This window comes from Felis catus, chromosome A2, assembly GCF_018350175.1.
Source record: "Felis catus isolate Fca126 chromosome A2, F.catus_Fca126_mat1.0, whole genome shotgun sequence".
Lineage (NCBI taxonomy): Eukaryota > Metazoa > Chordata > Mammalia > Carnivora > Felidae > Felis > Felis catus.
The window spans coordinates 8,519,890-8,547,182 of record NC_058369.1 but is presented as its reverse complement, the minus strand read 5'-3'; the positions used below and the strand labels follow the sequence as shown (position 1 = coordinate 8,547,182).

The window sequence follows — 27,293 nt, the reverse complement described above, 5'->3', positions numbered from 1 at the left end:
GGAACACGTCCAAAGTGGAACAGAACTAGACATTGATGGAGCGGGGATTCGAACCCGACTCCAGAATCCACGCTCTTCACTTCTGTGCACGTAGTAGGCGCTCTACATATAGTTAGGAAAAATGAGAAGTTTATTGGTGACGGGAGGGCTCTAGACTGCTGCAAGCCTAGCGCCGCTTCCAGCCTCTGCTACCCCCTCCCCGCCGCCTCACGGCCCCGGCTTTTACAAGCCCCGCCCCGGACTCGGCCCCGCCCCGCCCTCTCCGGGGAGCGGCCCCTCCTCCCCCGCCTGGGCGGAGCCGGCGCGGGATCCGGGTGGCTGCGGGCAGCGGCGGTGGCGGCGGCGGCGGCTTGAGGGGTCGGCGTCGGGGCGGGGGCCGGGCCGCAGCGAGTTCGGAGGACGAACGCCCGCGGGGAGCGCCTCCGCCACGCGAGGTGACCCCTTCGGAGGGAGCGTAGCCTGCCCCGTACATCCGCTTCCCAGCAGGTCTGGGGGGCCGGGGGTTAGAGGGAGGGCCCGGGGCCCCGGGAACAAAGGCGAGCGGAGGGGGACCGCCTCTTCCCTCGCCCCCACCCAGCTGGGCTCCCCGGGGAGCGCTAGTGGGGCGCGGGCGGGGCGGAGAGTCCAGCTGGGAACCGGAGATGGGACCATATGGTGATGGGAGGAAGCTCCTGAGCCCCCCTGCACCGGCGGGGGCGCCCCGAATCCAGCAGAGGGACAAGGCCAGGCCCTCCGGGGCCTCCCATCTAGTGCCAGGCGTGAGCGAGGGTGGGCAGATGCTCAGGAAGAGGTGGCTCAGGCTGACAGGTGGGCTGGGGCTGGGGGGGTGGGGTAAGGGCCCCAGCCTGGCGGCCCTGCCCAGCATGGGGAAAGGTTTCCTGCCACTTGTCTTCCCCTCCTCGAACTCGTCCTCCCGGAACACCGGGTGGGGCCCCGAGGGCTGGGCAGGAAAGCGCACAGGTTCGGTCCTCTTTTAAAATGGAAAAAAGCCCCACAGGCAGTTGAGAAATAGCTTTGCTAAGGGTTCCTCCGCCCGGGTGCCTTCCTTTCAACCAGGCCTCCTGGATCGCCTCCTTGTGTAGCTCAGGGAGTAGCCATAGACAGCTGGGGAAACTGAGGCCTAGGGAGGCAGTGAGGGCTGAGGGAGGGTCCCTGACGCAGCTGAAGCAGCCCAGCTGTGGGGACAGATTGCCAGGAAAGGCAGGATCAGGGGTGGAGGGGTGGTGGTAGGGTTCTTATTGTGTGGCTTCCTTGGAGTTGGGGACTGTCACTGCAGCCTCTGCAGGCTGGGGCTGGGGCCCGGGTGAGTCAGCCCTGCCCGGAGGGAGACGGGCCCACCCCTTTGACAAACAGAAGGTGGCAGTACCCATTTGGGGGTAGATCTGGGCTTTAAGCCTGGACTGTGTCCACTGAAATCCCCCCTCCCCGTGGAGGTCAGGGAGGGGGGTTAAACCCAGCTTTGGAGGGGGTGTCACGGCAGGTGTCCCTGCCAAAGTCAACACCCAGGCCCAGGAGCGGGGCGGGGGGGGGGGGCTCTATCCACCAGCTGGCAGGCCCCCCCTCCCCCCCATCTCACACCTGGGCCCAGCCAGCTGCTCACCGTGGGGCAAAGTCCACACCTGCGCCTTCTGCAGGGTTTGGTTCCTCAGTGGCCACAGGAGGCACTCCATGTGCCCCCTACAACCTGGGCCCTTGCCCTTGATAAACGTCCCCATTTTCCAGACGAGGACACTGAGGCCCACGGACAGCAAGTGACGCGTCGGAGGCCGCATAGCCTCCAAGTGGCAGAGGGAGGATTTGAACCCAGGTCTGGTGTATACACCGCAGCCATTCCTGCTGTTTTATTGTTCTGCAGGGCGACAGCCCTTCCGCCCCCAGCAGGCTCTCTGCCAAGATGGCATCGGCCGGAGACCCCCCCACAGGCCCACGGGATGCAGCAGACCAGAACTTCGACTACATGTTTAAGCTGCTACTTATCGGCAACAGCAGCGTGGGCAAGACGTCCTTCCTGTTCCGCTACGCGGACGACTCCTTCACACCTGCCTTCGTCAGCACCGTGGGCATTGACTTCAAGGTCAAGACGGTCTATCGCCATGACAAGAGGATCAAGCTGCAGATCTGGGTGGGCCGGGCGGCTGTTGTGGGTCTGTGGCGAAGGACGGGAGTCTGTCTGCGGGCCGGGAGGGCCTGGGATTCCTCCGAGGATGTCCATGATAGGGTGTAGGGGCTGTGGGGAGGGGTCCAGGGTTGGGGAGGGGGCTTGGGGTAGAGGTGAAGAGGAGGGGGATAGTATCTATGAGATGAATTCATCAAGATGAGGGGGGTAGGCCCTGCCCTGTGGGGTCTGAGGGGCAGACAGTGCCCATCCAAGGCAGGTTAGATGTCCTGGTGACCAGCGGGGCAGAGGTTTGGGTACCATCGCAGGGGCGAGCCCAGGGTCCCCCCGCTGAGCCTCTGCGCTCTTCGGAGATGCTCTCCCTCCCAGCGAGGCTGCTGGTGATGATTGTCATGGTATTGAGCCCCGGGGTGTCTGCGTCAAGACGGCGCTCTCTGACCCTGGTCGCCACGTTGGTCTTGGAGACGAGGTCGAGGGAGCTTACAAGACTGTGGGAGGCACTGATGCCTCAGACTGGCAATTCCTCAGGGGCAGGGCCACGTCTTCCGGCAGACAGGGGCTATGAGCACGGGGTGGTGCCCCGCTTGGGACCCTGCAGGGGGGGAGTGGGGAGCAGAGTAGCACCTAGCCGCCTGACCCTGCTGTGTTCCTAGGACACGGCGGGCCAGGAGCGCTACCGCACGATCACCACGGCCTACTACCGCGGCGCCATGGGCTTCCTGCTCATGTATGATGTTGCCAACCAGGAGTCCTTCACCGCTGTGCAGGACTGGTGAGTGCTTGCTGACCACTGACACCCTGACCTTCGCCCTCTCCCCCTGACCCTCAATCTCTAGCCTAATGGCCCTCACACTCCACAGGGCCACTCAGATCAAGACCTACTCCTGGGACAACGCGCAGGTCATCCTCGTGGGGAACAAGTGCGACCTGGAGGATGAGCGTGTTGTGCCTACCGAGGACGGCCGGAGGCTCGCTGATGACCTTGGTTAGTGCCCAGCCTGGGCCCCAGGCCCCGGACCCCTCAGACCAAACCCCAGTCCCCGCCCTTGGGTTCCAGGTCCAACCGCAGTCAGCAACCCTTTGCCCTTTGAGGATCTGCTAGGAAAAATACCCATATGTGCGGCACCTTCCGCATTTAATTTCAGAGAATTCAGTTACAGGTATTCCCCACCTCCCTGCCGCAAAACACTCCTGGAAATGTATCCTACAAACATGCCACGCATGTGGGAAGTGGCAAGGATATCGAGTCACAGCGCTGTTGGCAGGAGGGGAACCTCGGTAACCTCTTAAATGTCTCACGGTGGGGGAAGCAGCCAAACATAAAGTATAGTCACGTTGTGGAATACTACACAGCTGTGAAAAAGGGCGAGCACTTTCCTTATTCTCTGCTCTGGCAAGGTCTCTGGGCTATATGCTTACTGTGGAAAAATGGGCTTGGATGCTTCCTTTAGTCTGCGGCTCAGCAAGTGTTGTTGTCATTTTTTAACTTTACTTATCTATTTTTTACATTTTGTTTAATGTTTATTTATTCTTGAACTAGAGAGAGAGAGAGAGACAGAGTGTGAGCAAGGGAGGGGCAGAGAGAGAGGGAGACACAGAATCCCAAGCAGGCTCCAGACTCTGAGCGGTCAGCATAGAGCCCGACCCAGGGCTCTAACTCACGAACTGTGAGATCGTGACCTGAGCCGGAGTCCGATGCTGTAACTGACTGAGCCACCCAGGCGCCCCTTACGTAGGCTTCAAGCCCTGCGTGGAGCCCAGCACAGGGCTTAGACTCACAACCCTGAGAGATCATGACCTGAGCCGAAATCTAGACTTGGACACCTGAGCCACCCAGGTGCCCCATCAGCCAATCTTTTCTTAAAGGGCCAGATAGGAAATATTTTCAGCCTTAGGGTCTCTGTCGCCCCTCAGCTCTGTTTGAAAGCTACCACAGAAAATAACTGAATGAGTGAGTGTGACTGTCATCGAAACTTTGTTTATAAAAACAGGCAATGGGCCAGATCTTGCCTGTGACTTAAAGTTTTCTGACCCCTGCATTAGTGTCTAAAAAGGGTAAGAATAAGAATATATATTTATGTTTGCCTGAAGAAACTCCGGGAGGATACAAAGGATCTAGTCACAGCAATGATCTGTGTGTGTCCGAGAACTGGGGGCCAGGGTACTAGGATGGAAGGAGGGCTTTTTCAGCCTACCTTTTTGAATCAGGTAAATGGAAATTTAAGCTCAAAGGGAATCTGGCCTGGAGTATTCTAGTATCCTAAGCCCTGCCTAGGACTCCCGTTGTGGGAGACGGTGTGACCACTGTAGGGGAAGGTGGGTTAAGGACCCAGACTCAGGAGCTAGAATCCCATTATGCAACCCACTAGCTGTGTGACCTTGGACACATCACCTCCCCTCTCTGTGCTTCCATTTCTCCATCTGGGAAACAGAGTGAAAACTGTGCCTACTTCCTAGCGCTGTTAGAAAGATGAAATAAGCCAACACTGGCCCCGTTTGAACGTTAACTCGTATTATTTCTCGATCGGTTTGTGCTCTTGTGTTGGTGACTTCAGCCCTCTGGGCCCACACTCCCTCTTGTGTGAAGTGGATTTAGTAACGGCCTCACCGCGTCAAGTTGTCGCGGGGGTTAAATGAGTTACGACCTACGAAGCAGGTATCACAGCCGGGCACGCACGTAGAATGTATCGGAATCTCAGCTAGCGTGATTGTGAACTATTATTGATGCTTTGTACAAAAAACTCTAGGCACCTTATAACAACCTGCAAATCCTAAAGTAGTTACTATCTGGCCCTTTACAGAGAAAGGTTAGGGACCCTGGACTAGAACGGTTTCCTCTCTATCTCTCTCTCTTTTTAATTATAGCTCTGTCATTTTTTAATTTTTTTTTAATGTTTATTTATTTTTGAGAGACACAGAGAAACAGAGCACAAGCGGGGGAGGGGCAGAGAGACAGAATCCGAAGCAGGCTCCAGACTCTGAACTGTCAGCACAGAGCTCGATGTGGGGCTCAAACCCACAAACCGTGAGATCATGACCTGAGCCGAAGTCAGACGCTTAACCAACTGAGCCACCTGGGCGCCCCTCTCTCTCTCTCTCTCTTTTTTTTTCTTCTTACCATCTGTTTGTTGGACAAACTGGGTCTTTGTTCTATGGAATATTTCCCATTTGAGATTTGCCTCTTTGCTCCCTCACGGTATCATTTAACCTGCTCCTTTGTTCCCTGTGTTTTCTGGGAGCTCTGGCTTTGGCTCTCAATTGCAGGTATGCTGGGGAGTCAGCTTTTGCTGCTGGGGACTAGATCCCCAATTTGCCCGGAACCGGGAAAAATCAGCTATGACCCCGCCATGGGCTGGAACACTTGGGGATGTTGCCCACACCTTGCAGAGAACATCTAGTGGGGGGTGGGGGGTGTCTGACCTGGCATTAAGTTTCAAATATTGACATACAGAGCAGGAGGCAGAATTTGACCCCAGTTTTGTAGGGAAAAGAATACATACATGGGGTACCTGGATGGCTCAGCGGTTAAGCGTCCGACTCTTGATTGCGGTTCAGGTCAAGATCTCACGGTTCGTGAGTTCAAGCCCTGCGTCGGGCTCTGTGCTGACAGCGCGGACCCTGCTTGGGATTCTCTCCCTCTCTCTTCTCCCTGCCCCTCGCCTGCTTGCACTCTCTCTCTCTCAAAACTTAAAAAAATAAAAAAAACTACACGCAGAAGCACGCACACACGCGCACACATACCTCCTGCAGACCCAACCCCAATGATTGTGTATTTATGTTAAAAAAATATATAGCGGAAAGCTAAATATCAAGACACCAATAGTAAGTGTTTCTCAATGGTAAAATCACAGGTTGCTTTTCTGTCTTGGTAGTTTTCAGGAGTTTCTAACTTCTTCAGTGGATTTCTCCACTGAATATTTATAATCAGCAAAAAAAAAGTATTAAAAAAAAAACTAAAGGTGCGCCTGGGTGGCGCAGTCGGTTAAGCGTCCGACTTCAGCCAGGTCACGATCTCGCGGTCCGGGAGTTCGAGCCCTGCGTCGGGCTCTGGGCTGACGGCTCGGAGCCTGGAGCCTGTTTCCGATTCTGTGTCTCCCTCTCTCTCTGCCCCTCCCCCGTTCATGCTCTGTCTCTCTCTGTCCCAAAAATAAATAAAAACGTTGAAAAAAAAATTAAAAAAAAAAAAAAACTAAGATTGTTGGAGACAGAGCTGCACGCAGATAAGGAAATGCCAGTCTTGCTTAGGAGGACAGTGGAGTGACACTTATGATCACGAGGCTTGGAGTAAGAGATCTGAGTTCATGCCCTGCCTCTGTCATTCGTTCGTTCGTTCATCCATCTATTCATTCATTCAGCAAGTAGTTTCTGAGCACCTGCTCTGGGCCAGGCACCGGACGAGGCAGACAGAAATCCTGCCACCTTGGAGCTGGCGCACCAGTAGCGGAGACGGATAGTAAATGGGTAATTACACACGTAATTACTTAATTACAATTACATTTTTATAGTGCGGCATGACAGGTGCTGGGAGAGAGGCCTGTCTGCCCGGTGCTGTGTGCATAGTATGGTGGGTGTTTGAATCCCTGGCCCAACTTGGCAGGTGTGGTGGGTGCGGACATATCGGGGACCCCTAGGCAGAGCCTGAGCCAGCCTTCCGGGGTGCGGGAAGCCTTGTCATGTACGTGTACGCCCTTATTTTTAGGTTGACAGCCCGCTTTTTGTAACCGAGGGATGACAGGCAAGTCCCCAAAGTATATTTACTACCTTCCACGTTTGGGAGGACAAGTTTCGTTTTGTTTTGTTTTTTGTTTTTCAAGTTTATTTATTTATTTTGAGAGAAAGAGAGAGGGAACAGGGGAGGGGCAGAGAGAGAAGGAGAGGGAGGATCCCAAGCAGGCTCCACACTGTCAGCACAGAGCCCGACATGGGGCTCAAACCCCCAAACCGTGAGATCATGACCTGAGCCAAAAATCAAAAGTCGGATGCTTAACCGACTGAGCCACCCAGGTGCCCCAGGACAAGCTTTTTTAAAATGAGAGACAGGTATGCTGGTCACTCTGATGCTAAGAATATATTCAGGGACACTTGGCTGGCTCAGTTGGTAGAGCATACGACTCTTGATCTTAGACTTGTAAGTTTGAACCCACGTTAGGTGTCGAGATTACTTTAAAAATAAAATCCTAGGGGCGCCTGGGCGGCGCAGTCGGTTAAGCGTCCGACTTCAGCCAGGTCACAATCTCGCGGTCCGTGAGTTCGAGCCCCGCGTCGGGCTCTGGGCTGATGGCTCGGAGCCTGGAGCCTGTTTCCGATTCTGTGTCTCCCTCTCTCTCTGCCCCTCCCCCATTCATGCTCTGTCTCTCTCTGTCCCAAAAATAAATAAACGTTGAAAAAAAAATTTTTTTAAATAAAATCCTAAAAAAAAAATCCTGGGGGGCCCGGGTGGCTCAATCGCTTAAGCATCTGACTTCGGCTCAGGTCATGAGCTCACGGTTCATGGATTCAAGCCCCGCGTCGGGCTGTGTGTCTCCCTCTCTCTCTGCCCCTTGCCCACTCATGCTCTGTCTCTCCGTTCCTCTAAAATGAATAAATGTTAAAAAATATATATATATAAAGGACCCTCGTGTCCTCCTCCCCAGAAGGACTCAACCAACGTGTCTTCCCTCCTGAGGCCCAAGGTGGGACCGTAGGGATATTTATCATCATTTATTTATTTAGATCCAAAATATGTATTTCGTGTTTATTAACTATCGTCACTTAAGCCAGGCGGCCTGGGTGTGAATCCCAGCTCTGCCGTGTGATACCTTTGGATGAGTGGCTTTTCCTCTCTGTGCCTTGGTTTCCTCATTTGTAAAACGGACTCTGATAGCATGAACCTCAGAGCATCATGAAATGAGTCAGTTTGCAGAAAATGCTGAGAAAAGCGCTCGCCATAGTAAGGATGACGTCAGCACTGCTTATTATTATTATTATTATTGTTGTTGTTGTTATTTAGTATTATCCTTATTACCATCTTTAGCCCGTTCTGTGGGTCAAGAACGGTATGCATCGCGTACACCCCTGGGAAACCTGCCGTTCCTCACGTGCCTGCTGGCCACCAGAACGTCACCTGCGGCCACTGCTCTGTGACAAGGAGATTCTTAGAATAGTCCCCACGGGGGGCTGCCGCCACAGGTCTTATCAGCGTCAGCATCGTTCCCATCCTATTGATGAGCAAACTGAGGCTTCGAGAGATCGAGGCGCTCAGCCAAGGTCCCACGGCTGCACGAAGGGCAGACCTGGGCTCGGAAGCCATGTTTGGGTGATGCCACAGCCCGGGCTTACTGGTGTTCCCACCCTGTGTCCATCCAGGTTTCGAGTTCTTCGAGGCCAGTGCCAAAGAGAACATCAACGTGAAGCAGGTCTTCGAGCGCCTGGTGGACGTCATCTGTGAGAAGATGAATGAGTCCCTAGAACCCAGCTCCGGCCCGGGCAGCAATGGGAAAGGCCCGGCCTTGGGGGACACCCCGCCCCCCGAGCCCAGCGGTTGCAGCTGCTAGAGATGGTCCCCAACCCCCTGTCCACCCCTTCCTGCCTCGGCAGGGACTGTGACTGAGGCATGAGCCACAAGGGCTGTTGCTAAGCTCAGGGCACCCCCTTCCCTCCCCCCAGCTGTCAGCCGCCCCGACTCCCGCATGGCTCATCTTCTCGCCATGGCCGCCAACTTGCCCAAAGCAGCCTTATCATGAGCTCCAGACCCTGGGGACTCTGCACGGCAGGCGGGGTCTGGGGATGTTGACGTGCGCGAGCTTGCTGCTTTTCAGCCATTTTAATGGAGGGAGCAAGGGCGGCCTGTCCCACCCCGTCTGGAGGAGGGGCATCCACAGTGCCTTCTGGGTTAGAACTTGTTCTCGTCCATTCTGTGTTGGGCGTTGCCTGGAATTCACAAGCTGGTTCGTTCGTCTTCTCCCTCCTGCGGTGTGAGTCCTCAGAGTTCACCCTCGGAGATGTGGAAGGCGACTCCTTTCTCAGGGTCCCCCGGGGTGGTCCCAAGCCTGCCCGTGAACCTCCTCAGACCTCAAGCTTCCAAGGCGGGGAGGTGATTCTGGCCCGCACAGACCCTTCCCTTCTGGCCTGCAGATCGGCTGCCTGTGAACACAGTATTAAAGCAGGTTTTCCCATTGTAAAGAGACAGGAAGTCAGAGCCCCACCCCCCAGCACCCCCCCTGCCCCCCCGCCGGCTTCAGGGACCCCAGAAGTGCCTTCTGAGCTTCCCCAGTATTCCACATCACCCACAACCCTGCCACTGTTTTACTCTATTCGCTAGATCTCTGATCCCTGGATTGAATTCTAGAATTATGGGCCGCATCAGGCTGGGCAGAGAATGGCCCAACCCTGGGTGTTCCTGCCTGGGACTTTTTGCCAGGAGTTAGCCTCAGAGCCAGGAGTCCTCCTGCCCATACCTGCCTCTCCCAGACCCCGTTTGCCTGGCGATGTTTTAAGCAAGGTCTTTCCACATCCTACATCCTGCTAGAAAAGGAAATTGAGCAATGTTCCTATAGCCTGCTCTTGCTGGCGGCTTGCCGACGGAAGGACCTGGGCTCTTCCCCATCGAGGACCCTTGAGGACCCAGAGTCCATTTCCTGAGTCACATCAGTGGTGGGGCCCAGGGATGCGATGCTTCCTACAAATGGAGGCGTCCCTCTAAGGGAGGCTTTAGGGTTGGGCAGAAGAGGCAAGAAGGCAGCGTTGTGCAATGGTTATTGCCACATGGGATTCGCAGATACAGCTCGGGAGGGGCAGGCTGATGGGGGTGGGCTGGAAATCAGTCTCCCCGGTTGACTGGGGTCCCCAGCCGGCAGGGAGGCTCCTGCCGGGAGGTTATGTGCAGTTTGAGGATCTACATCTTGACCTCCATCCCCCACCCCGACTCAGCGTCCCTCCTACCCCCCGAAGTCCGCACTCCGGTGGCATGGCACCTGTTTGGGCCCCGGCACACCAACTAACCTCCCATAACTTGACGGGCCCTGTGAGGATGGCCTGAACAGGTGGGTCGTATTCCACTCCCAGCCCCTGACACCAAAATGACTTCCTGGAGCCTTAAAGATCTCAGCCTCCTCCTGCTGGAAGTTCAACTTAGCTCTTCCCCTTATAGAAGCTGTGGATTGAATTTCTTTCTAGAGGGCCCCGTTCATCCCACTGCCGAGGGCTGCCCTTCGAGCTTTCAAAGCGAGGGTAGCTTTGTAAGCCAACACATCAGACAACAGGGGTGAGACGGACAAGTTTCTGGAAACACGCACAGCGAGCTTGGGGGACGTGCGGGGCAGGAGTCAAAAATGTTAGTTGCTCTAGCGTAAAGGAGAAATTAAGGCAGCTAGGAAAAAGCCTGTTGAGATGCATCATGGTCTATCAAGAGTGTGTCGGCCAGCCCATTTTCTCAGGCTGCTGCCAGAAAACAAACAAACAAAAAAAACCAAAACAGTGGACCAGACTGCGATTATCTAAAGGGACGGACCAACCTGTGTCTCGTACCTGACGTGGGCTAAGCCTTGTGTTTACACAAGATTTTTGAACAGCTCAGCCTTGAGTAGCCCTGAGACAGCGAACTGCCTCTGGGTTTTCTCAAGACTAGGTTTATGTCGGAGAGGGATTTTTTTTTTTCTTTTTTGGCTTGTTTCTTCTAAAAATAACGCCAAGTGGTGATTTTATAATTTTAGGTGGGAGGCTTACCTCGCGATGGTCTCTGGGGAACCGCAACCAATGTCCTCGAAGATCACGGGCAGGGGGACGGAGATTTGTTGAGTTTTACAAGCCAAAACGAAGCCAAAAGCCGTGGGAAAGCCGCCTCTCCGGGGAGAGTGGAGTCGGGAGAGGCCACGAACCGGCTTCTCGCCTCCATCCCGAAACACTACGGAGGGAGCTCTCGGCTGGGTCATCTGTATTACTGGATGTGGTTCTCCTGCGTAAGCGATTCTTTGATGTCCACTTGGCAAGATGAGCACTTTTAATCCACAAGAGAAAATAAAGCCGTTACGCCCAGATGCCCTTGTTCTTGTATTTCCATTAGTGAAACGTGGTTTCCAGGAAGAGAGGGGTCGGATCAGCCAAGTAGATGCTTGGTCGAGGGCCGTGCGTTCCGCGGCAGAACCTGAATCAGGCTAGAGAGGCTCGGGTCTGGGGCTGCCTCTAGCCAAGGTTCGGGCCCACCACCTGGGCCCCGGAAAGTTTGCTGTGTGGTGGGGAGGGGCGGGGGTGGGGGCGGGGTAAGACATCTGTCCTCCCCGCTGCAGCCAGAGGGAGCCCGTGAATACCCGGGTCGAGGCAGATTGCTCCTCTCCTCAGAACCCTCCATGGCTCCCACTCAGAGTAAATGCCTAAGTCTTCCTTGCGGCTCACAAGGGCCTGCATGATCTGACCTGTCACTTCCCTTCCCTCAGCTCTTCCCACCTGCCCCCCCACATTTGCAATGCTGCAGTCACATTGGCCTTGCTGCTATTTGAACACACCAGGCCCCTGCCCCAGGGCCTTTGCACTGGCTATGCCCCCTGCCTGAAGTCAAATGGCTCCTCTCACTCAAGCCCTCTTTGTGCAAATCTCACCTTCTCATTGACCCCCTTTCCCTCTTCCCTCCCTCCCTGCGTTTAGTGCTGTAACCTCTCTGCAGCATTTAAAAAAAATTTTTTTTTGAATGTTTACTTATTTTTGAGAGACAGAGACAGAGTGCTAGCGGGGGAGGGGCAGAGAGAGAGGGTCTCTGCAGCATTTCTAATGTCCGTTTCCCTGTGTCCCTCTCCACATAGCCCCTAGAATGGAAACTGCTATACAATTTACTTATTTAAGCGCCTCTTTCAATACAATGACAGTTCCTCAAATGCAGGGATTTTTAAAAATTTTTCGCCACCACTCCCAGCTCATTTCCTGTTTGACAGAATAAAAAAGAAATATTAGATCTTTGTCCTGGGGTTCCTGGCACACAGCTCCTAAAGCCCTTGGGATCTCTGGAGTGATAAGAGTGTGTTTTGTATGCTTCGGGATGGAGGCTGGTCTCCAGAAAGAACAAGCCAAGACGAGAGGGTGGGAACTCTGAGCCCAGACCCTGACCTCCGGGGAGGGGAGACAGGCCCGAGCTGGAGATCGAGTTCATCCCCAATGGCCAATTAAGGGGCTAGGGAGGTGGGGGGCGCCCCTGGAGAGGACACAGAGGCCCCGCGCCCCTTCTCCATACCTTTCCCGGTGCGTCTTTTCCATTAGGCTGTTCCTGATTTATACCCTTTCATCATTTGGGACACCTGGGTGGCTCAGTCCATTAAGCTTCTGACTCTTGATCGCAGCTCGGGTCTTGATCCCTCAGGGTTGTGAGTTCGAGCCCCGCGTCGGGCTCTGTGCTGACAGCTCAGAGCCTGGAGCCTGCTTCGGATTCGGTGTCTCCCTCTCTCTCTCTGCCCCTCCCCTGCTCGCACTCTGTCTCTCTCTCTCTCTCTCAAACATAAATAAAACATTAAAAAAAAATTTTTTTAAACTGCCTAACAATAGTAACTGACAAACTTACTGAGTTCTGTGAGTCATTCTAATTGTGAAGCCTGAAAGGGAAGGGGGATCGTCGGAACCCTCTGCCTGGGGTTGGGGGCCAAGTCAGACAGTATAGGTCACCTGGGGACCCAATCCTTGTAACCGGTGTCTGAAGTGGGGGCAGTCTCGTGGGACTGAGTCTTTACATTTTTGGTATCTGCCTCAAACTCCGGGTAGTGTCGGAACTGAACTCCAGGACACCCAGTTGGTCCCTGGAGAGAATTGTTTGCTGTGAAACCCCTACACGTGCACACGCGCGCGCGCGCGCGCACGCACACACACACACACACACACACACACGCAGTGCCAGAAGTGTTGTGAGTAAAAACGGTTCATTTGTGACTTAACAGCAAGCACGCCACAGATGTTTGTTGAGTGAATGTATGAACTGCAGGGCTCAAGAGTGTGCTGTCCCAGGATTGCATACCGTCCCAGGATTCTCGGCCGCTCCCAGTGCCTTTGCTCTGCAGCCTTGCCCTCACGAGGCGAGGTGAGCTTCGTGGGAGCTGGGCACCGTATCCAAAGTCCCCAAGCCGAGCATCCTTGACCAGCTTGGGTCCCTTGCCTGAACCAGAACATGGGACAGAAAGCTGGAACATTCTGATTGGCTGACTGAGACCACTTGCCCGACAGGCTTAGGGATGGAAATCGGAGAGGTGGGCTGGCTCCAGAGGAAAGCGGGAGCCTCCTTTCCTGAAGTGGGAAGTGATTGCAGCAATAACAAATACCACACGTGCTCATATTATCTTTCTCCAAATCCCCCCAAAGGAAGGATGGAGAGATGAGAGAAACCGCCATTTTGGAATCCCCAGTGACAGAACTGGTCCAGGTGGCTGAGGTCATTGGATGAAGCCCTTCGCTTATTGATTCTCCGCAATGACCGTAGCCACCCCCTTAGAATCGCCTGGTAAATGTAAGAGTCCCCAGCCCAATCCAATCCAATCCAATCAGAGTCCCAGGCCCCCGCCCAATCCAATCAAACCAGAAGGTGGAGGGGGGGTGCGGGCTTGAGTATTTTGTGAAAGCTTCCAGGAGGTTCTAAGGGACAGCCAGGGCTGGCAACAAGTGACTTACAGGAAATATGGGGGAGGGAGGAAGAAGATACAGGGACCACAACAGCACTGAGGGGTCAATCCAGGAGGCATGGCATTCCCCAGTATTCCCCGCTCTTTCTCCCACAAATCGAAGGTTGGTGGGACTGGAGACGAGGAGGAAGAACCCGGAACAGCGGTTTTCTGCGCGTGTTCTGGAGCACCGGCCGGGAACCTGTTTGGAATTCAGAGCCCTGGGTCCCACTCCGGATCTGGAGTCAGAAGCCCTGGAGGTGGGGCCGCCGGCCTCTGGGCTTGAACAGAATATTCAGAGGATTTTAGTGCACGCTCTAATTTGGGTAAAAGGGATTTAGGAGACATGACAAGAAGACATGATGTGTGCACGTTATTTGGATCCGATTCAAAGAAACCAAATGTGTAAGTCCTGGGGATGTAACGTACAGCATGCGGGCTGTAATTAATAATACCCTAATTCATATTTGAAAGTTACTAAGACAGCACATCTCAAAAGTTCTCCTGGGGCGTCTGGGTGGCTCAGTCGGTTGAGCATCCAACTTGGGCTCAGGTCATGATCTCGAGGTTCGTGAGTTTGAGCCCCGAGTCGGGCTCTCTGCTGTCGGCACACAGCCCGCCTCAGATCCTCTGTCCCCCTCTCTCTGCCCCACCCCTGCTTGCACTCTCTCAAAAATAAATAAACGTTCAAAAACAGATTTCTTTCCACAAAATAATTTTAAAAACAAGACAATTTCATGAGAAGGAGGCCATGTTATCCCTTTTAGGTCCTTGGGGCTAAAATCACTGCCAGTTGGTATAAAAAAAAAAAAAATAGAAGGAAGGAAAAAGGGGTCAGGCTAACAGTGCCTTCCCAAATCTTTTATTACCAATCTCCCTTCCAAAAAGCAGTGAGTGCCACAGAGAAACAATGAGGCAAGATCTCCAGCAGCCCGGTGGGCCAGATGGCCTGTCCCCAGGTCTGTCAGCCTAGTTTGATGAATAGAAGCAAAGTGTCAAGAATTCCTGGCAGCTGGGAGGGGAGAAGAAAGAAATATTGAACCAGGGGCACCTGGGAGGGTCCGTCGGTTGAGCGTCAGACTCTTAGTTTCGGCTCAGGGCATGATCTCGCAGTCCATGAGTTCGAGCCCCGAGTCGGGCTCTGCACTGGCTTGGGATTCTCTCTCTCTCTTTGCCCCTCCCCTGCTCTCTCTCTCTCTCTCTCTCTCTCTCTCTCTCTCACACACACACACACACACACACACACACACAAATCAAATTGGAGACACTGAGAAGGGAAGCATCTTCTTCCAGAAAAGTAAAGGGCAGGGTTTGACACAGAGCTGAAGGTCCCTCATGGTCAGGCTGGAGCGACTTTGCTCGGTTTACACAATCAGTCTTAGAAGCAGAAAGTGGAGGCCTTTCATCATGAGCGTTGGTCCTTTTCCCCTTGTTTCCCACCTATCTTCACTCTCTTCCGCTCTGCCCTGGGTCCTGCAAACTACATTTCCCAGAATCTCCCGCCCTTCCACTTCCTGTTAGCTTTGGCCAATAGGAAACACCTTCAGGAGATGGGAGAGGCTGGAGGAAAAGTTGGAGTATTTCTTCCCCACTCCCTCCTTTCTTCTGCCCATCCTGAGCCCTCCAAGACTGCAGCCGGAGGTCGGATGGTCCCTCTTCTCTTACCCCTTCAGACTTAGGAGAAGTAAAAAGCTCCCCATGTTGCTAGCCTCTCGGTGCCTCATCCCTTGTTTTTCTTAACCCTGCCCGCACCTCAGCAAGGAAGCCCCTGAAAACTCCTTTTTTTCTTTTTTAAATGTCTATTTTTGAGAGACAGAGAAATGGAGCATGAGTTGGGGAGGAGCAGAGAAAGAGGGAGACAGAGGATCCGAAGCGGGCTCTGTGCTGACAGCAGAGAGCCTGATGCGGGGCTTGAACTCGTGAACGGTGAGATCATGACCTGAGCCGAAGCTGGTCTCTTCACTGACTGAGCCACCCAGGTGCCCCGCCCTTGAAAATTTCTTAAAAGGACCACCTCGGGGCTCGATTCTGTTCCCTCTGACTATCATGACCTCTTTGGGGAAGAGGGTGTGGTATCGTTTGTAAACATAGATGCAACATAAATTTGTACAATGAAAAAAATGCCTATTTAAAAAATACAGATCAGGGGTTCTCGGGCTCAAGCCCCCGCGTCGAGCTCTGCACTGACAGCCCAGAGCCTGGAGCCTGCTCCGGATTCTGTGTCTCCCTCACTCTCTCTCTGCCCCTCCCCCACTCATGCTGTCTGTCTGTCTGTCTCTGTCTCTCTCTCTCCCCACTTTCTTGTTTCTTTGCATGCCTCGTTTCTTTTAAGCTTCTATTGTTTATTTTTCAAAGGATTTTCTTCCTTTTTAAAGTTTATTTATTTTGAGAGAGTGTGTGTACGTACACGCGAGCAGGGGAGGGGCAGAGAGAGAGGGAGAGCAACTCAAAGAAGATGACGGAGAAGTCATCCCCTTTCCACCACTGCCTCCCTGGGACCCTTCCCTTGGGCAGGACCTCCCTGGCGTTGGTGACAGTCACTTCCCAGAATCAGTTCATGGCTTGCAGTTGGGTAGGACATGGTGCGAAGCCTCGGATGGCCTCCCCATCACGAGCGACTCAACAACGGGCCAGCGCAAACTTACAAATGAGAGGGAGGCTTGGGTCCTGACCTGGGTCATAGAGCCAAGGAGCGGAAGCCCCGGTGTGTGTGGGCGGAACCGCCACCTGCAGGTGAGGGGACAGTCACAGAGAAGCTCCGCTCTCTAGGCCCCTGGCAGTTCTTGCTTCCGGAAGCCTGAGCTGCCTTGACCTTGCTCTTGGCCCGCCCCCTTCACTTAATAGGCATTTATTGAGTGCCTGCTGGGAGCCCAGCAATGTATGAAACAAGACGTACCCCCTGCCTCGGCCGAGCCCACATTTGAGTGGCGAACACAGGTGAGAAACACAGCAGTAACACTGTCAAGGTGCCGATTCGCTGTTCGGAAGCTTTCTGTGCCTCGGTCTCCTCATCTGCAAATTGGGAGCAAAGCAGTCCCCACCTCAAGGTATGTGATGGGGACTGAACTCACAAACTGAGTGCCTGGTCACTATCCTACAGTGATCTCTGTTCCTCGCTATCGTTATATTTCAGGCCCTCTGTAAGGCAGGCAGTGTAGCCCCGAACCCAGCTTCCAACCCAGCTCTGCCGAGGCCACGTGACCTTGAGCCGTCCCTTCCCCCAAGCCTCGGTTGCCCCGTCTGTGAAACGGGCGTGGTAACCTTGACCCCCCCCCCCCCCACAAGGCTGTGGGGTCAGAATGAGCTGAACACCCAACTCCAGTTATGTTCTTCCTCCCTTGACCTTTTTTGCTGGGCTTCCTGTAAATAGGCAATTTTTATAAAAGTCACCAGCCCTGGGCAGAGGTGTGTGGGGGTGGGGGTGGGGAGGTCTATCTAGGTCCAACAAAATCTTGAGTGACCCCCTGGTGGATGGTGTCACCCTTGTGGGCTGCAGCCCCTGGGGTCCGAGGGACCAGCAGTCATTTCAAAGGAAGACTCAGAAAAGCCTGTGTAGTTCCTTGCCCCACAGCACTTTAGCTGCAGAGAGGAGGATAGGCCCTTGAAGGTGCCCTTTCAACTCTGGAAATAATGAACACAATAGAAAGCATGGTCACCATGGCTACGGTCTAGAGTCGGCAACATAGGCCTCTGCCGGGGGCTCTCGCGCTAAATGCCTCCCTCCCTCTAGCCGTTCAAGGCTCAGAACCCTCCCTGGGTGTTCATCTTTTTTTTTTTTTTTTTTTTGAGAGCGAGAGGGTGCAAGTGAGCGAGGACCAGAGAGAGAGAGAGAGAAACGGGGCACGAGCTCACCCAGCGTGGGACTCCAACTCGTGAACCGTGCGATCCTGGCCTGAGCCAAAGTCAAGATGCGGAATGACTGAATCACCCAGGCGCCCTCGGTGCCTAGTCATCTTACTGGGTGGTAAAAGCTGAACCCCTCACCATGGCCCGCGAGCCCCTGCGCGACCTGCCCAGTCACCCCCAGGCCCTCATCTCCCTCCACTCTCCCTCTTACTCACTCAGCGCCAGCCACGCTGGTCCCCTCACGGTTCCTCAAACGCACTTAGCCAGCTCCAGCCCCGGGGCCTTTATACAGGCTGTTCCCTCTTTCTGGAACGCTATGCCCTCAAATACCCGCTCGGCTCTCTCACTCACTTTGCATTCAGCTCTCTATTCAAACGTCCCGCCCGGGGAAGGCCTGCCCTGAACCCTCTTTCCAAGTTAGCCACAGCCCCTGTATCAGCCAGGCGGGGTCAGGTGATGCTGCGTAACAGATGGCCCCTCAATCTCCACAGTTCACTTCCCACGCATGCTACACGCCCCTCACGGCTTGGCAGGGGGGCTCTGCTTTATCAGAATGACTCAGGGACTCAGGCTGGGGAAGCAGCCACCGTCCAGATGTCCTATGGTCGTGGCAGGAGGAAAGAGAGCTCTCGGGGGGGGGGGGGGGGCCCTGCACAGGCAATTAAATAATTTGGCCCAGAAGCGACCCACAAGACTTCCGGCCACGGCTCATTGGCCGGAACGCATGGCAGGACCCCCGCAAAGGGGCCAGGACAGAGCATCCCACTGTGTGGTGACAATGGATGACACACAGCACCTTTGACTAACGGACACTCACTCTCTCTGCCCTTTCCCTGCCTTGTTCTTCTTCACGGCACGTATCACCTCGGACACCCACGCTCACTTACTGATTTCTCGTCCGTGTCCCCACTTAAGCGCCAGGAACACCGGGCGAGGATTTTGCTCTGTGCCCTGCTGTGTCCCCAGAGCCCTGAACAGTGCCCAGCACGCAGTAGGTGCTCAATAAATATCAGGACAAGGGCCGTACGAAGGTATGAGAGACGTTCTCTCCCGTCTCGAGCCTCGGGAGCCAAAACTGGGATGCGGGAGGCCGCCTACCCATGGTGGGGCCCCCTCCCAAGCCTGAACGTGGCCCCACAGCAGTTCCCGGGCCCAAGCCCCGGATGTGACACACTCCTAGAGACAGGGAATGCTCTCTCCTTCCAAACCCTCCCTGGCTTCAGGGACGCTGCTAAGCCACCCGCCCCAAGAGCTTAGACGCCACAGACCAGCCGGTCCTGTTCCTTAAACACCAAGACGCTGAGCGTCCGACTTCGGCTCAGGTCCTGATCTCGCGGTTCGCGAGTTCGAGCCCCGCGTCGGGCTCTGTGCTGGCAGCTCGGAGCCTGGAGCCTGCCTCGGATTCTGAGTCTCCCTCTCTCTCCGCCCCTCCCCTGCTTGCGCTCTGTCTCTCAAAAAAATGAATAAACATTAAAAAAAATTTTTTTTTAATTTTTCTAACGGTTGAGATGGGTAACTTCATGTGGTGTGTCTTTTGCCACCATAACACACACAAGGTGCGAGCCTCACCGTCCCCGTGACCAAGTTCCATTCCGCGGAACAGTCGTCTGGCTCACTGTAATTATAGATTCTTCCTCAGGGTCGCGAAGACGTGCTCCAAGGCCACTTCTTGAACCTCAGAGAGGAAACAGGGAAGTGACGGACACACGGCAGCGCAAGGTGCCCCGCTCGGTGAGTGAGGTTTCTCGGGGACAGAGCGGCGAGGCGGGGGTGTCCCTTCTGCCTCCTTCTGCCTCCTTCTGCCCCCTTCACAGCCCATGCCCTGCCTGAGCTCTGGGTCTGCACTGAAGGAGGATAAATCCTGGCTGCCATCACCCCCCCCCCCCCCCCAGAGAAGAGCGTGGGTCTTGAGCTCTTGCATCTGGTTGTACCCATCACAAACCTGAATGGTCTGCTCTTCTGAATCGCCCACGGGCCTGCTACACCCCCGATTTGGCTGTAACTCCATTAAAGCCTCCGATCATCTTTAGCCGCGGAATCGGTCTCCGCACACAAGGGGCGAATGTAATTTTCTATTTTTTTTTTTTTTTTTTTAAATAAGGGTCTAAATACAACAGGCTTTTTGGACGAGGTGGAGCAGTCACGTGGCACAACATCCACAGAGCACAGAAGGCGACGCGGCGACCAAGTCTCCCTCCCACCTTTTTCTCCCAGCCAACAAGTGCCTCCCCCTCGGCCGCGGCTGACTGTTACTGTTTCCTGTGTCCCAAAAGAGGTATTCAATGTGTGTCAAAGCAAAGCATATTCTCATCATTCCTCTCCTTGCTTTGTAGCTATTCTCACTGGTCGGCATCTGGCTGTTCTTTTTATTATTTTTTAAACTTTTTTTTTTTTAATGTTTCTTTGTTTTTGAGAGACAGAGAGAGAGAGAGAGAGAGAGAGCGGGGAGGAGCACAGAGAGCAGGAGACACAGAATCCAAAGCGGGCTCCGAGCAGACAGCGGAGAGCCTGACGCAGGGCTCGAACTCACGAACTGTGAGATCCTGACCTGAGCTGAAGTCAGCTGCTTAACCGACCCAGCCACCCAGGCGCCCTAGGCATCTGGCTGTTCTTAACAAGAGTAGAAATTGCTCTCGGGGCCCTGCTCACATCCCCGCGGCATTTGTCATTTCTGTGCACACGGGGCCAGCAACCCAGGGCTGGCTCTCTGTGGCCTCTCAGCCCACAGGTGCCCTGGGGGCGGCCCTCAGGCAATCCTGATGGGAGGTACGTCAACATTGTCCCCTGTGGGGGCACACATTCGATGAGCCCGGCAGCCCTGCAGTGTCACCCTTTAAGGGCTGCGTCCCCTTCCCTGCCTCACTTCCCCTGTCCCCTACAGGTGCTTCTTGGGACCACCTCTCTAATAAACCATGAACCTACAGAACCTCGTCTCAGGGTCTACCTCTGGGGGGGTTGATGCAATGGAGGAGAGCGTCTTGTCCCGGAGAAGGCACCACCTCGTGCATGGGGAGCCTCCTACTTCCTTCTTTCCCCCTGCATTGGACTTCCTTGTATGCATTATTATAAATTAGCCACCCTCCTCCTGAGGCTTACGAGGCCCGTGGCAGTCTTTTGCACGCCCTGAGCTATATGTCCTTCTGCACCTGAGCAAGCAAATCCTTGGATAATTCCTAGAGATGGGACAGTTGGGTCAAAGCATCCACGCCTCATCATCTTGACGGATTTTGCTAAACAGCCCTCTGTTTCTAACACGTTTCAAAACCCCAACAGATTTTACCGCTTTTCCCATTACCTTTATTTTTAATTTATTTTTCGTCTTATTTTTTTCCCCCATTCCTTTCTGATACCTTACCACCAAATGCAGGAGAGAAGCAGAGATGGTGAAATCAACTCGGCCAGTCTCTTGAGGGCTTTGAGGGGACAGCGGAGGTTTCTGGCTCCTCACCCCATTTGTGGAGACCCAGTATCCCGTCCCAGGGACCCGTGGGCCAGGTATCACTGAGTGGGGGAGGGAGGGGCAGTGCCTCTACTGATTCGATTTATTTGTCATGTGCCGTGGGAGAGGCAACATTGTACTTACCATGGGGAAGAAGGTGAGGACCACTGTGATTTCAGCGATGAGAATGATAACCACGAACAGGAAACATTGGAAGACACGGAGGGAAGGGAGGGAGGGGGCTGGGAGCCTGTGCAACCTTGTCCCTGCAGGGGAGGGGCCTGTCCCTCTTCCCCTCATTCCCAGGCCACGTAGCCTCTTCAGTTTGAAAGAACTCAGCCTGGGTGGGGTGTGGGGGTTATTTCCTCTGTGTGTCATTTTCCTGCATTTGGCCAGGATGTTGGCACCGAGGTTTTCTTGGGAGCCACTAGCTGGACCTCCGTTTCATGCCCAGAACTTTCTGGGCATCAGGAAGACCTATGAGGGACCTCCAGGTCAATAAAGGCTGTGCGCCCATGGAGGAAGCAGGAGGGAGGGTTGGAAGGACAGAACAGAGGCAAGAGGAGGGGAGGAGAAGTGGGCTGAAAACCTTTGCAAAGGGGGGAAGAGGTAAAGGGGACTGTAGGGAAGACACGGGGGGACAGGTTGGTGGCTACAGGGTGGTGGGGGGGGGACTTAGGTCTGCTGGCTTATGTTTCAGACAAGATTCACCAGCCCAGGGGAAAACAATGAGACAGGCAGCAAACAGAGGAGATGTCTCCAAGTTACCCCTCAAGGAGAAACTGCTGCTCAGCCCGGGCCTCAGTTTCCCCATTTGTACAATGTGGGGGTTGGACCAGCTCCAGGGGCGTCAGTGAGTTCTGCAGAGCTTCTGGGGGCCAGACGGGGGCAAAGGAAGGTCAGCTCCTGGCTCCCCTTTCATCTATTCCCGTCTTTGCCTGTTATGATCATGATTTTTAAAATCTGTTTCCACATCCAGGCTTGGAGTTGCCAGACCGGCCCGTGGCTGGCCTTATCTAGCTAAGAAAGGCAGGAAGGCACAGCAGCGGGTACACATCCAGGGACCCACAAGGACAAACACGGATGCAGGGCTTAGCAGTTGTGGAACCCTAGACTAGCGGCTCATGGGACAGAGAGCGAGGATTAATGTTATTACCATGTCCCCGCCTCTCGGTGACCGAGGTGGCCAGAGTACTGATATCCAGGCGTCTGTATGTCCTTGATAGGTTCCATTTTCAGAACCTACCCCTAATCTGCCCCCTTCTCCTCCCCTCTGCAGCCTCATGCTTCCCAGCCCCCACCGTCTCCCACCTGGACCAGCACAGTCCCTCCAGAGCGGTCTCCCCACGCCGTTCCCCCAAGGGCCACCAGAGGGCGCCCGTGAGTCCCTGAGTCAGGGCTCCTACCTCTTCTCAGAATCCTCTGTGGCTCCCCACACCATCAAAATGATTTCGCTTTTCTTTTCTTTTTTTAATTTAATTTTTCTTTTTTCTTTTTTTTAAGAAGACAGAGACAGTGGGGGAGAGAACCGAGGGAGAGAGAGAGAGAATCCTAAGCAGGCCCCGTGCTCAGCGCACAGCCCAACACTGGGCTCTGTTCCACGACTTTGGGATCATGGCCTGAACCCAAAGCAAGAGTCCAATGCTCAACCGACTGCCCCCTTCAGTTTGCTTTTTTTGAGTTCTCAGAGGCTTTGGAGGGACAGGTACTAAGGGTAAGGTCAATCGGATTTGCTGATGGGTTGGACGTGGCGTGTGAGGGAGAGCACGCGGATTCCTCCAAGTTAAACTATAAATAAACTAGCAAATAGCGTCCGCATCAGATTGAAAAGGAAATGAAATATTTCAGGCACGGGACCTGTCCAATAAATATTTGCTGAAGGGAGTAACTGAGGAATCAAGATGATAGAGCTTCAGGGAGGAGGGGAGTGGGGGCGGGGTGCTTTTAATCCTGGAGGTGGTTTACGCTCTGGGAGATGACCGTATTGAGGGTCTCCCGGAAACCCCCCACACTGAACCAGAGTTTTGCAGCAACACAGTGGAGGAAGGAAAACAAAAGAAAACAAAACAAAAATGCTGGAGACAAATTTTACCTAGGGTGGGATAATCCACTCAGACACGATTCTAAGGCAAATGGGAGTGGGGAGACTGGGGGCCAGACTTTGGGGGGTTAGCCGAGGCCGGATGGGGCAAGACACGTACAATCTGCAACACGCCGTCTGCACGATCGTGCTCAAAACTCTTGTTGCACACCCATGACAGTGGCCACAGTGTTGCGTGAGTGGGAACGTACACACGGGCTGATGACACAGACCGGCGTGCCCAGAAAAGACCCAAGAAAAATGGAGGCGGGAGAGGACTGACCCCTACCTCACACCACGCTCCGATAATAAAACTCCCAAAAGCCAAAGAGCTAAAAGTGAGAAAGCAAGATTTAAAATTATGGGAAGAAGACCCGGGAGACTGTAACTTATGGCCTTGGGTGGGAGAGGAGTCCCGACCGAGATACATCATAAAGGAGGAACACGGATGCATTCTGATGCCTTCGTATGAGACCACAAACGCTGAAGAGTAGGGGATGCCTGCCGCCAGGGGGCTGTGATGCGCGCGAGGAAGGATTCACACGGGAGGGTACTTTGGGGTCTGAGTGCAGATCCGACTTACAAACAAGAGAGTGTCTCTGCTTCCTTTGGTTGCTCCAGACCACCCGGCAAAGCCAAGCGGCCCCGTGAGGTAGCTCATTGCCGGGCACAGGGAGCCAACGTGAAGGAGGTATGCGGAGGGCAGCGCGAGGACCCTCGTCAGGACAGCCCCTCTGAAGCTGCCATGGATGCCCCGGCCAGTGAGGACCACACCAGATATCTTTGGGACAGGAGTCAGACAGGGAAAAACAGTCTGTCAGTTGTATACAAATGGAGCTCTCCCAGGGGAGGGGAGAAGAGCAAAGGCGGGTAAAGTCAGCAAAAACATTAAAAAATGATAATACCCGTGTACCCAGAGTTAGCGAGGATGTGGAGAGATCGGCTCATATATGGTTGCCAGGCAACAGACGTGTGTGTGTGTGTGTGTGTGTGCGCGGGAGGACCCTTCGCAGTTCATGTTTAAAATGTTAAAGGTTTTGGGGCGCCTGGGTGGCTCAGTCGTTAAGCGGCCGACCTCGGCTCAGGTCATGATCTCACAGTTCATGAGTTCGAGCCCCGCGTCAGGCTCTGTGCTGACAGCTCAGAGCCTGGAGCCCGTTTCAGATTCTGTGTCTCCCTCTCTCTGCCCATCCCCTGTTCACGCTCTGTCTCTCTCTGTCTCAAAAATAAATAAACATTTAAAAATAAAAAATAAAAGGGGTGCCTGGGTGGCTCAGTCAGTTAAGCATCCGACTTCCGCTCAGGTCATGATCTCTCGGCTCGTGAGTTCGAGCCCCGCGTCAGGCTCTGCGCTGACGGCCCAGAGCCTGGAGCCTGCTTCGGATTCTGTGTCTCGTTCTCTCTCTGCCCCTCCCCCACTTGTGCTCTGTCTCTCTCTGTCTCTCAAACATAAATAAATGTAATAAAAAATTTTTTTTAAATGCTTCTTTATCTTGAGAGAGAGTATGTGCTCACGAGTGGGGGAAGGGCAGAGAGAGAGGGAGAGAAAGAGGCCCAAGCAGCCCCCCGGCGGTGAGTGCAGAGCCCCCTGCGGGGCTCCATGAGGAGCTTGATCCCATGAACCGTGAGATCGTGACCCAAGCTGAAATCAAGCGTTGGATGCTTAACCGACTGAGCCACCCAGGCGCCGCACGTGGAGCCTGCTTTAAAAAAGAAATGTACTTGAAAAAAAAAGGAAAGAAATGTACTTGTCTCATTTAACTCCCGTGAAAATGTTACATCACAGGTAACAAGATGAAGCGTGGTCTTTAATATCCTTCTTTTTTTTTCCTGGAAGTCTTTCCTTAGTGCGATTCTGCTACCAAAACAATTGCTTCTTTAATGAGGTACATTCTGGGTCACTTTCATAGTAAGAAAAAAAAGTCTTTTTCGAAAAATGTAAAGGACCGGGCAAATACCCCCTCCCTTTTGCCCTTCCCAAACAACTTAATTTTCCGCAAGATTTGACTTAGAGCCGAGCTCCTCCACGGCCAACCCGGCCCCCCTCCCCCATCACACTCTTCTGTGCTTGATTTCACCAACTCTGGGTCCATGGAGCCTACACCCGTTCGCAACCTGTCCTGCTCCTCGTCCGTCTGCCCTACATCCCTCCTGCTTCCCCGGAGACCACCGATCCGGATGCCGGTGAAATTTGGATCAACTTATTTCTGTCTTTGAGGGAGACAGCTATGGAGGAAGGGCGGCAAAGCCCCAGGGTCTGGGTGGTGACATACTTACCGCCGTGAAGCCATTGAAGAAAGATAACAGTCTCTTCCGGGAAGAGTAGGGAGTGTGCATTTCAGCCGTGTCAGCCAGACTGGGGTGCTCCGGAGGTTGAAGTCAGCATCTCTCCTAAACCCCTGGGCTACGGTCTCCCCAGATGGTATAGGGCCGGGGTCGGGGGCACCCAGGCTGGTTTGCTGTGCCCCCCGCTCTCCTGGCAGTCTGATCGTCTGCCAGGGAGGGGGCCCCAGCAGTTACCTCTCCTCCTTCATAAGCTTTTATCACATCACAACTGGATGCTGGAGCAAAGGCTCCCAGTGCCAGGGAAGCAGATGCCCCGAAATGCCCCTGCGGGCTCCTCGTTCTCCACCAGGGGTGGAGAAAAGGCACGATGTGCTGCCCTGGTACCCCCTAGGTGCCACCGGGGCCCCGTAGGTATAGTGCTCAGCACTGACCACTCTTATGGTTAATAACCCCGCTATGCTGGGGGCTCCAAGTGGGTGGGGTCCTGGGCTGTCCTAGTCACGGTTGCGTTCCCAAGGCCTGGTACACAGTAGGTGCTCAAGAAACTGATGTGGAATAAATGAATGAGTGAATGAAGCTCCATGAAGCAGCATCTAGTTACAAGCCATGGGGTCCCCTAAGCCTCTGCCTGCCTACACATCAGCTCACTGAACTCATTCCTCTCACGGGGCTCAGAGGCCAAGGTAACTGCCCAAAGCCACACAGGAAGCAAGGTCAGTCAAGGCTGGGCTTTGAAGCTCCAAGAGGGACATGAACGTGGCAACCTCTGACACCCCTCCACCCTGCCAACTCCGGCCCCACTTCCGCATTTCGGCCCAAACCTGTCCTTTCTCCCTCGGAAGGCTGCTCAGCCATAGCAGGTGAAGCAGGTTCCCTCGAGCCCTGTGCCATTGATCACTGGGCCTTTCTCGACGATGACAGACCCACAGCAGGCATTTCAGAGCAAAAATTATGCACTTGGCATTGAGGGCTCCCCCCCAGCTCCTGCAGCCCTTAGCCCACATTGTCTCCCTGCCCCCCCCCCCAGGTCCGTGCTACTCCACTCATGTGCCCCCTTTATCCAGCCCTGGGTTGGAGGGTGTGTGTGAGCAGGTCCTTGGAGGGCTCAGGACTTTCAGAATCTTCTGTGACCGCCCCCGCCCCTACAAAGGGCTCAGCTCAAAGGGAGAAAATACTTTACATTTAAATAACAAATGTTTGTCAAACTGTCTGCTCTTTGGAATATGTGGAACTAAAGATGTTCATGTAGGAGTCACTGCCTCCTCCCTGGACGACAGGCCACATTCACGGCTAGGAGTGTGTCCTTCCATGACTTTCTCTAAAAGGTCATTTGAAATAAGGAGCCTAACAGCCAGGGGCTGAGGGCCCGAAAGCGGGGACGCAAAGGAGGGCGAGAAAAATGGAGATGCGAGGGATGCGCATGAGGGCGTGAAAATGTGGGCAAAAGTGGGCAGGAAAGTGTTGGCGCAAAGGAGGAAGGGAGAGGGGTGGCGCAGAGGGCAGGAAAATGGAACACAAGTAAGGGCAGGGAGGACGGGAGGCAGAGTGGAGGCCGAAGGAGAGCATGCGGGGGGGGGGGGGGGGGGGTGGCTGGAGGAAAAGTGGGACCCTAGGCCTGGCGGGTGAGGTACCTCCTCCGAAGCCCCGCCCCAGAGGCAGTCCCACCACCCCCCACCCCAAGTCCCCGCCCCGCCCCGGCGTCCCTGCAAGGACCAGGCTCCGGTCTCGGCCTCTCGCGCCCCCTGGCGGTCGTCAGCGGAAGCGCGGCCCTACACGGGTCCCCCACGCTAGTCTCCCAGCCGGTCGCGGTCCCCCAGAGCCACCGCTCTGTCCGCCAGTGGGAGGAAATGGCGCGTGTCTGTGACGCACCCTCCAAGCCCCCCTAACCCACACCAACTGAACTGACGCGAAGAGACAGAA

General features: G+C 54.4%; 2 protein-coding genes across 4 annotated transcripts; one reads left to right on the top strand and one right to left on the bottom strand.

Annotated features, from left to right (window-relative positions):
- The first annotated feature begins 302 nt into the window (after positions 1-302).
- On the top strand, positions 303-11,130 carry RAB3D (RAB3D, member RAS oncogene family). Of its 3 annotated transcripts, none has more exons than XM_019817741.3 (6): positions 303-486; positions 1,856-2,122; positions 2,770-2,888; positions 2,977-3,101; positions 8,462-8,539; positions 10,807-11,130. In XM_019817741.3, exons 2-6 carry the CDS (start codon positions 1,895-1,897, stop codon positions 11,085-11,087), a joined length of 831 nt encoding a protein of 276 aa, XP_019673300.2. In that variant the 5' UTR covers positions 303-486; positions 1,856-1,894; the 3' UTR covers positions 11,088-11,130. The 3 variants fall into 3 exon arrangements, with proteins under 3 accessions (XP_019673300.2, XP_003981930.1, XP_019673304.2); XM_019817745.3 differs by having other exon boundaries at positions 308-434; XM_003981881.6 differs by lacking the exon at positions 10,807-11,130 and having other exon boundaries at positions 306-486; positions 8,462-10,553.
- A 6,016-nt stretch (positions 11,131-17,146) lies between these two features.
- Positions 17,147-25,621, bottom strand: TSPAN16 (tetraspanin 16). Its single transcript, XM_045042149.1, is given in 6 exon segments — positions 17,147-17,301; positions 19,138-19,192; positions 19,194-19,243; positions 23,671-23,868; positions 25,365-25,443; positions 25,608-25,621. Coding segments are annotated over 6 exon segments (498 nt in total). The 3' UTR covers positions 17,147-17,199.
- Positions 25,622-27,293: the final 1,672 nt, after the last annotated feature.